This window comes from Tasmannia lanceolata, unplaced genomic scaffold (assembly GCF_043159265.1).
Source record: "Tasmannia lanceolata isolate RefF3 unplaced genomic scaffold, GAP_Taslan_0.1 ptg000007l, whole genome shotgun sequence".
NCBI lineage: Eukaryota > Viridiplantae > Streptophyta > Magnoliopsida > Canellales > Winteraceae > Tasmannia > Tasmannia lanceolata.
Window position 1 is genome coordinate 14,523,033 of NW_027518684.1, and position 10,499 is coordinate 14,533,531.

At 37.4% G+C, this 10,499-nt stretch overlaps 1 protein-coding gene across 4 annotated transcripts; it reads right to left on the reverse strand.

Moving 5' to 3' along the window:
- Positions 1-428: 428 nt before the first annotated feature.
- LOC143882032 (Exostosin family protein) lies at positions 429-9,843 on the reverse strand. 4 transcript variants are annotated; one of them, XR_013252076.1, is made up of 10 exons: positions 9,243-9,842; positions 8,216-8,389; positions 5,944-6,101; positions 5,691-5,838; positions 4,380-4,495; positions 4,147-4,285; positions 1,992-2,102; positions 1,791-1,859; positions 776-904; positions 429-633 (listed from the first exon to the last, which is right to left on the reverse strand). XR_013252076.1 is itself a non-coding variant. In XM_077385417.1 (10 exons), coding segments are annotated over exons 1-10 (1,536 nt in total). In that variant the 5' UTR covers positions 9,774-9,843; the 3' UTR covers positions 429-631. The 4 variants fall into 4 exon arrangements, 3 of the variants coding, with proteins under 3 accessions (XP_077241532.1, XP_077241531.1, XP_077241533.1); XM_077385417.1 differs by having other exon boundaries at positions 776-863; positions 9,243-9,843; XM_077385416.1 differs by having other exon boundaries at positions 484-863.
- Positions 9,844-10,499: the final 656 nt, after the last annotated feature.

Below are 10,499 nucleotides of genomic sequence, written 5' to 3' on the forward strand. Positions count from 1 at the left end.
CATTTTTATAATAAAACAATGTGCGTTCTTCTCATTAGCGAACATAGTAGCGCCAGTATCACTAGCCTTCTCTCTATTGAGAGCACTTTAAATTACTTAATTATTGAAACGCCCATTAGACTGCTTTTGATTGTAAAATGAGCATAGAACAAATTTTACGCCCATTTTCAAGGAAAATGGGCGTAAAATTTGTAGAAAAATGGATGTAAAGTCTCTGCATCTCACATCGACCGAAACAGAGCCTAAGGAAAGATGTAAACTAGAGGTTTTTACGTTGCATCGCAGTGACTATTTTGCCGTAGCAGGTATCAACGATCCACGACTCATCATCTGCTTGCACATCATAAAAATCTTATCCATTGGAAATCCAAGCCTTCACAACCCACACTGAAGCAAAAATCTCTCCAAAAAATCTAAGAATTTGATCATCCACAAGGGAGGCATTTCTATGGTTTAGCCCGTGAATAAGTTCAGCAGATAAAGAGACTCAAAATCAACAGTCAGGTTTGCTTACTACACCAATAAATGTCTTTTAGGAAGGAGTTTAATAGCCCCTTACTTCTTTAGCATCTTCTCACTAAACATACCCTTAATAGCCCCAAGTAGCAGATCTGCTTATACTAATGGCTAGTCCTATCCATCAAAGAGCATGATAAATCAATCAATGATATTTGACAATTACTAAATCACAATAAAATTAGCAAATAGAATGTGCTTGCAGAGATACAAACAAGAGGGAACAATCAAGGTACTCTTGTGAGGTTAGTAAGCTTACAGTCACATGTGCACAAGCTCTTCGATCCATTCACCACCCGCTGTGACCTATGGATATGCAGCTTGATGTTTGACAGTTTACCGGCAATCTGTTCCATCCAAAATGGAAAATTGAAAATCAAGGTCCCATCTGCGCTTCACAAGGTAACTTGGGTTATAGAATAGCAAAACATATGATTTCAGTCAGTTTATATTTCAGCATCATCAGAGAGGTGTCCCAAGTGATAGTTTAGAAGAGTCCGACCATAACCTGAAAACTGATCACTTGCGGACCGAATAACCTTGTGGATGGTGGTCTCCAAACATAACAAATCATCCAACAAGCAAACAGTTGTTTACTGACACAGTCACGCGAAGGACTTGCTTTAAGATATTACACCAGATAATGCCTCAAGGGTGGCTGAAATCCACGCTACCATATTTTGATAATGGTACTACTCTATTTTAAACTTTTAAACTAGCACTTCACAACTGTTGCAATACTCAAAATGCTATCAACATCCAGTAAAACAAGGTGAGTACTGCCATTTAAAAAAAAATATGTGTGCGGATATCAGTCCCCTTCAGCAGAACAGGAAGAATACTCGGAACAGAAAAAAAATCTAGGAAACAAATCACCTCAAATCACTTCTGAAAAAAAAAATGCCATGTAAGAGTGGATTTTGATTTCTAATAAAATGCAATTCATTTTTTCTTTTGGTAGGTAAGCTGGGATCGAACCTGCGAATAACATGCAATTCTTGATGCTATAATAACGATAATTATGAAATTCTCAAACTCTGGGCAACAGAAACTGTGGGTTTTTAATACAAGCTGCAGGTCTGCATTAATTTGATACGACAGGATAGGAAATTCTGGAAGCAGAAAAGGTGCATTCTTGTAGTAGAAGAAAGCTTTGAAGGAATCCATGCACAAAAAAATGAAATATGTGAAATAAATATAGCAAACCAATTTAGCCACTACTACATTATTGAAGCCTGTCTTTTCAACTAAACATAAAGAAGAGAATCACAAACCATTCTCCAAGTCAAATCCTCTGGACCGAAGGGTTGGGATGGGCTCGAATATAGAAAATGCCTTGAGTACTGTAACATAAAAATACAAAAAGGACGAGTCATTTGTAGGTATATTTATGCATGATTTGTACTGAATTGAAAGCCATCATTTTTGTCTGCCGGACCAAGTAGAAAAAGCAAAGAGAAGTGTGAGTCAGAAACCTTCGCAAGGTTGGCACGCATTTCACTAATTCGTCCGGGACTGAGACTCTTGAGGTATGTTATAAGCCAGCCAGGTTGTACAGCATCATTCGAAGAAACAAATAAAGCTATCTGCGCATAGGGAAATGGAAGTCTCAGCCACCACAAGTTGCTGTCTATCCATCTTTCATCCAAACGATTACACAATAGACTGAAAATAGGAATCGATAAAAATCAAATAAAAACATGTCATTCCAAATTTGAAAGATGTGAATGGCAAACCTCTGCTTGGCTCAGACAATGGCAACACAAGTCAAAATAATTTATTCACTTTCAAGCTTATGTTATAGAACACACTCCGTACTGAAGGTTCAATTCAAAGTTATGCAACTAAATGTATCCTACAAGATCTAAAAGTAGCCTCCATGTAAGATCAATATGCAAAAGGCTAAGTTATGACTGCATGGATTGGGACTTTGTCATCTATCCAATGAGAATTCTCTCAATCCATAAACATTAGAACGTGGCATAAAACGTCACCAATTATCTCTCTCTCCTATCTTCAAAAGTTGTCTAATTCCTTCCTTCCATTCCGTCAAGTCATCACATGCAGAACCATAAACCAAATGATGCGACCTTTCTCACCCAAGTGATGACAACTCCACTCAAAGGACCCAATAAATGCCAACCCAAACAAGAATCCCCTTCCACATTTACCTCCATCGAACAATGTATAAGAAGATGATTAATTGATTCTTCAGTATCCTAGCACATCACACACCGATTAACCATTTGGCGCCACTTCATCTTTAACGGATTGATGGAGTTAACTTTGGGTAGCACCACTGTCCAACAAAAATTTTGCACTCCAGAAAGAAATTATGATTTCCACAAGTGACTCCAAAAAAAGGAGTATCTCCCAGTATAAAGCAATAAAAGAATTGCATATGGTACTTCAATCCTATGATCACCTAAAAAGGTGGATAGGAACTTCCCTTCAAGACATCCAAGTAACTCTAACAAAGACACGAGCTCCTAACCCTTAAGATTGCAGTGTAAAGTCCAATCTCAACAGCCTACGGATGGGATACAATCAATCGAGAAAGAAGAAGGATCCACTAGGAATGCCTTAGGTTTATCTTTTATTTGTAGGGGTATAATTGTTATTTAATTTTGTAGGGGTATATTTGTCATGTGGGGGTTTAATTTTTATTGTGATTAGGAGGATTTAGCCATTCATGTAAGTAAACAATAGTATCCTAATTTTCTACAAACAGAATAGAAGGTGGTGCTAGACTGCTAGTTGTTAGCTTCAATTAGGAATCCAAGTCCCACTGGGTTACTCTTTCTTTTCGTTAGTTTCATGAAAAGGTTGGTTTGGCTTATAATGTTTTGGCGAGCTTACAACCCCTCTTTCCATGTATATTCATGGTGTTTTGACTGTTTTCCCTTCTAGGTGGATTCCTTTGGTAAATGGTATTTTCTCTTCTAGGTGGATTCCTAGATACCATGAGTGGATTCCATTATAAATTCTATATCTTATTTCTTTCTCATAGCATCATACACTTCTTGTTCCTTTCTTTTTCATTTATTAATATGGGGAGCGAAGGAAGTGAGGACTAGCAAAGAAATGGCCAGACGCATTATCCTGCAGATAAAAAGTCGTCCGTATTGAAGGTAGGGCACAATTAGTTCTTCTGTCCATTCCTTGTAGGCAGGTGGGTTTAGGATGCCTAAATAGTAGAAGCCATTTCATTAATTGAGTATTTAAATCAGAACAAGTTTAGCAAGGCAATGGCAATAAACATGAGTGTCAGAGGCCATATAAGTTGGGAAGCAATGCAGTTGGTGCAGTAAAGGGGGAATTTTAAAAGCTTTAGGTATAATAACAAAACAGCACCGTCAGAGTAAAGCCAACGATAGAACCAACTTTCCATGGAGGATTACTGTGTACATCCAGGGGTCATTTTCAGTTATTCACCATCAGAAATCACTTGCCTCATTCACAGCGTCAAAAAGAAAGAAAAAAAAATGCCCATGCACATCACTGGCACAAAAGGTTCATGAGGCCAGCTTCTCGTTCTATCTACCCAAATAGACAGGATGTAAATATGCTCTTGTTCCATTAAGATATGAATCAAGGCGAGAAACTTTAAGTGAAATGTTAAGAACATACCTTTCGATAATCAATTATTCCTTCAAAAGGAATCTCCAGTTCATCACTAACTATAACAGGGATACATCCACTGACAATGGCATCGAACAATCTAGCAGATGATGGAGTGTCTCCCGCCGGGCTTAGACAAAAAATGGATCTGAAGTACAAAGAAACAATGACAACCATATTCATGAAGTGATCTACCAAAAACTAATAGAGAAAAGTGACAAAAATATGTAATCATATTTTACTTGCGCATGCCATTCTGAGCAGCTTCTTTTCCAGCGTCTCCGGCAGATCCCTCTTCTATAACAACACCTTCAGCATCATGTAGTTCTGACACAAGTTTACTACGGATCTTTCCTCCCTGGCAGCACAATACCGTAAAATTAGCAGATGCACTACAAAATTTGAGGAGCTGCCCAACAGATTACCACATGGAATATATATACATAAATCAACAAAAGAATTACTTGAAACTAAATAAAATATTAGAAATTACAAGCCTTGAACCACAAAGGAACTGTCGGACAGAATGAACAACACAGAAACCTTTATGTCAAGATATGTCACAAATATCTCTGATATTTTCAAAATATTGCGTTTCTATAGCGACGTTTTGATAAAACGACAAAATCCCAAAATAATCCCGAGATTTTAAAAATATAGCGATATTTTCATTTTTACAATAAAATGACGAGATAATATCCTGACATTTTAATTACATTTATATTTTATATATTTTTTTTAATTTTTATATTTTTATATTTTTTTTTAAATAATTTTATTTCTATTGTTCCTTTCTCGATATAAAACCAAAAAAAATAAAAAAATAATTATATCCAGAGATTTTCCCTAGTCAAGAAATTCTCGAGAATGATTTTTGTGGCATAGATGTCAAGAAGGTTCTGGAGGAAAGAACTCAACCAGCAAGGATCACATTATAGAGCAATTTAAACAGAGTTATTGAGTCTGCATATCATTCTTTCCAATCAGTATCTATCACTAACATTCCATATCTCTATCATCTAAGGGACCTGAGGAGACGAATCTGCAGGGCGTAACTTTTTTATTTCCCAAATCCCCAGCCATAGGTTCCCGTAAATGACTCATCACTTCCGACTTACGTATGGATAAAGCAGTTTCTGGTTTATCTGGAACAATATCTCTGAAATTTATAAGGTCCGCAACATACATAATGTAGGTGGTATTTGTGCATGCACCTATGCACGGCAAAAGGAAATTCTGTAGAGAGAAAAGACAATTTCCATCTAGTAATACAACCATGTTATGGGTACCCATTCTCTTGATATACTATGTACAGTATCATGCAAAAAAAGGCACTGGGGTCCAGAACACACTCAACCTTGGCTTCAAGTCAATTACCAAAAGGTCCAAACACCACATAATTAAGTTGGAGTGGTGCAGGAAAATGCTTTTGAAAACTTTTTCTTCATAAAGTTGCAGCTTCTAACATATAATAACCAGATCAAGAAACAGCAACAACGGCAATTATCTTACAACCATTCAAAAAAAAAAAAAAACATCAACAATTATCTTACAGCATTTCTCTTAAGCCTCCCACGAAAGAACAGCAATGTCTCTCTCTGAGAGCGACTTTCCAACAAACATTTGGCATCGCAAAATTTGACATTTGGTACGTAAGGAAGAATAAGGTCTTTTTCCAACCAAACTTCCCCGGGCTTGTACCTGCATATTCCCAAAATAATCAATTCCAACTGCTAGCATTAATTTTGCACTCAAATGAGATGGATCATATGTTACAACTCAAGAAATAGCAGGTTAGATTATAACCAGTTCCCCGTGGAGTCCATATCAGGTAGAAGCCAAATAGCCTTTTTCATGAATCTACGAACAGACTTGAAAGACCAAGGGTGATGAACTGGAAGTATATGGTCCCTTCCTTCAGATCGCTTCCAGGCAGGCTGATCCGTCACCCACTTCAAAGCCTCCTATTTTTACAGACAACTGCCAATAAGATCTCTGAAAGCATTTGTACTAATAACAAAAGCAGCATTTGGATTTGTAATGGCATCCATTTGATGAAATTACAAGTTAAGAAAGGGCATACTGTGTGGAAGTTCCAAAATCATAGCCGAAAGACAATCAAATAATTTAGCCACCAAACAACACACCCATCAAATTCTAACGACGCTCAGATCTCAAATAAAAAAGCATCATAAGCCACAATACTGGAGTGTACCAAGTTATGAAGTATCTCCATTATGTACCTTATAAATGTAAATTTCATTGCAGCTACTAAATACCTTACATAACAAACAACTACTACACTGAAAGAAATTGTATGATGTTATATATTATAAATATTATAATGACGTTTAAATATATGCAAATCTTCTACACATAGCAACAAAATGCCTAAATGGCAGAAAACGTAAGCTATGTAAGAAGAAAATTGGAAACCCTAAATACTGCAAAAGAAAGACAGAAACGAAGAAAGTTGGTTCAAGGTCCTGCTCAAGATCCCATGCATGTCACATTTACATGATCGAATCATTTGCACTGGTGGGCAACCACAAGTCGAGTCCATTGCAACTGGACCCACATAATTGGGCGATCTTAGAATCTTGATCAATAAGGAGTCTTCAAGAGCCCGCCAAAAGAAGCTAAAACCGTTGATTCTATCTTGGCATTGATCTTACAGATGGGGCATCCAGGTGGCATGGGACTGGGATCATGTAGATCACCTTATGTGGATCCACCAAACTAATGGTCCTGATCATACATTATGCTATGTGACACCCAAAGGTTGATCATTAAGACCATATCTTAACAAGAATCATTTGGGTAGTGAACTCATGAATCTAAGGTCACGATTCTTAAAAGGGTGGCCCGGTGCACGAGGCTCCCGCCATTACTCATGAATCTAAGGTCATGATTCTTACCCATATCTATAACAGCCTCATAAACACTTTGTGACAAAAGCACATATCTTTTACATATTTTTTATTTTAAAAAAGCACAAATCATTCGCATGAAATACATCCGTGCATAGCTCGTGCTGTTTTCTTGTGGTAACCTAAAGCTTAATATGAAGCATAAATAGTAGAATCAGCAGACAGAAAAGTTCTTCTAGATTTTTTTGTTATAAAATGGAGATCATCTAGCAAGAGAGTTTGTGAGATTCTTTCAAGTTGTTCCCTTTTCATTTTGTACATTTAGGTGAATTTTATGGATTTTTTAGGAGGGTCATGGATTGATTTTTATGCCTCCCCAGGTTTCAAAAAATGCATCAGTGGATTTTGCTTTTGGGTTTCCAACTTGAATTAAGGAGGTTTATAGGAGCAAGAATATATGAGTTCTCTATATGTTCTCATGGTAGAAGGTAGTCAAGTTTGGAATGGGTCCGAACTAGGAGTTTTGAGTTTTAAATTATACGGTTTCTTCAATCATGGGGCTTGTTCTGAAGGCTGGGTTCTCGGTCCAGAACCGTAGTATCTACATATTACAGCAACAAGGATTCTAAACTTAGAAATATGGGGTGGAGGAAGCAAGCTCGAATATATAGGGATACCCGCAGTGGACGTTGGATTAAAAGGAAATTTCCATATTTTTTAAGGGACTGATATTGATACAGGGGGCTGGTGTACAAATCTTAAAATTACAACCCAAGTGTCAGTTTCTCCTACATGTAAAAATGTAAAAGAACATCAAAAAAGACAAACTGGGATAGTGGAATGCCTAAATCCATTCAAAACACGGACATTCACGTGTGCACAAATGCCCATGCACGCGCATGAGCGTGTGCAGTTACAAGTTACAACTAGTTCATGTATCGTAATAACTTCTCAAAGGTGGATTCTTAAGAAACTGATTTATATCATCATTGCACACAAAAATTTAATCATCTGCAGTGCATAAACTGCGATTAAATATGTGACCTCGGGGATGTGAGGCTTGAATCCAAACAACTCGGGCATGAGGCTCAATCCCATGCAGCGAACTAAGTCATCAAGTATTGCGTAGTTTAATGGATGTGACACACTAAAAAACGCACGCAAGACAAATCATAGCATAAACAAAAACCTTGGATATGCGCCCGCACCCTGTATAGTGCCTTGCATTGCTGTTTCTCCAACAAGAAGAAGCTAATAGTGGTGAAGAATGGAATGTAGAACAGATCAGCTTCCTCTTGCCGATGAACCCGTATAACATTTTTCAAGAGCCTCTCCGACTCAGGAGCAATCAAATCCGCCCATAGCCAGTAATCAATAGAATGCTGCAAAATATAAAAACAAAAACAACTCCCGTGATTGTGCCGGAACCGAAATGATAACATCAAGGTCAAATATAACACCAGATTTTCAGAAAAAAAAAGAAGGTCAAAACTCACAGCATATCACCATAGATTGCTATTAAAAATTCTTAAAATTCAAAGCAAAAATACTTCATTTATACAATATTGCATATACCCAAAAAAATAGCAAACAACAAAATAAAGGGAAAAGAAAGACATCACGATTCATAAAGAGCGTTGGCACTTGGTAAAGTCATGAAAATTATTTACAAAATTCAACAGGCCCTGTTTGGATTGCAAGAATTTCCTGGAGAAGTTTGGAAAGGAAAAATATTTCTAAAATTTCCTACTTTTTGCAAAAAAAAAAAAAGGTAAATTGAACCAACCATAGTAAAATTTTACTTAGAATGGCCTTCAATTTATGATAACATCCATCTAAATCAACCACTCATATAATTTCTCTATAAACTATAGATAGAAAAAAAAAATCCCGTCATCAATGTTTCTTTTGGAATCCAAACAGGGCCTAAAGAAACGAAGGTAATTCTTACTTCTTAGAAACATGACAACCACACAAACATTATATAAAAACTGCAAAATTAAAAAAATGGAGTAGAAATCTTCATTAGAGCTACAAAGTCCAAATAACGTTATCACACATTCTCCAAATAAATTAAAAAATGGGGAAAAAAAAACATGAAAGAGATTAAAATGTGTGTTTCACGGAAAATGTAACAAAACGAAGGAATCCAAATCCATTAATTGGTTAAGATAATCGTAACTAGTCTCATCCAAAAAAAAAACCCTAGTCTTAAGAACAGAAGAATTAAATTACCTGTTCGATCAATCTATGCACGGGGCTTCCATTCGATGTAAGATTCGTAGTCTCCTTATATGAATTCCGGAACAACCAAAGCAGATCATAGGTGAATTTCTCCGGCATCTCATAAACATAAACCCTAACAGGCAGATCTAAAGGATTCTCATAAAATCTCTCCGTTTCTCTCCGCCAAATCGCATCATCGAGCTCTCTCACGGCCTCTCCACTCTCTACAGGATCGGAATTTGAAGATTTCACAGATCGAGATCTGGTCGTGAGAAATTTCTCCAGAGAGGCAACAAAGGAGAACTCGACATTAGGGTTAGGGTTATCGAAGGAATAGGGTTTGGGGTTGTGGAGAGGAACGTGGGAGGAGGATGAAAAGAAGAAGAAGGCGAGAGCGAGGAGAGAGATAGTGAAGAGGAGGGTTGCTGACGTGGCAAAAGATGGGAAGGAGAGAGAGGTAGATCTAGGGTGTAGATGCTTTCCGGCCATTTTTCGTAGTCGGGGAAAAGAGGAGTACATCCCTGGGCAAATTTTTTTCATCTCTGTGATATGAATGAAAAATGGTAGAGAGGGGCGTATGCCTGCCGCTGTGTCATGGTGTGGGCCATGGTTGAATAGGCAGAGTGAGGGGAAATGATGTATTCGCCACTTTTTTCTTACTTGGACAGCCCCCTCTAGGGTAAAAGAGTGGCCATACTCGTAAGTCATAAGTCATAACTCAGGGGCAAGTAAGTTAAGGCGGGAGAGCCCTTTTTTCTTACTTGGACAGCCACCTCTTGTGTGAAATAGACGTCGTAAACATGTGAAGTCTAAAAAAAGTAGGTACGGGCTACTTTTTTTAATGATCCAAACCGTTCATCTGTTTGAGTACAACGGAAATGTGAAGTCTAAAAAAAGTAGGTACGGGCCACTTTTTTAATGATCCAAACCGTTCATCTGTTTGAGTACAACGGAAATAGGTTGTGCCTAAAAAATCATTTCCATAGGATGATCCTAACCTCCAATCTGTAGAAGATTCCATAAATGATATTTGGAAATCTCTATATTCAAATCAGTTCAGATCAGAGGGTTAGGATCATCCTATGGAAATGATTTTTGAGGCACCACCTATTTACGTTGTGCCCAAACAGATGAACGGTTTGGATCATAAAAAAAAGTGGGTTTAGACCTCACGTGTTTTCACAGCCACCCATGATATAAATTCTCGTCATAAACAATGTTTTAATTTTCTGAATTTGGTGAGGGCCGAAACCGAAACGTTCCGAA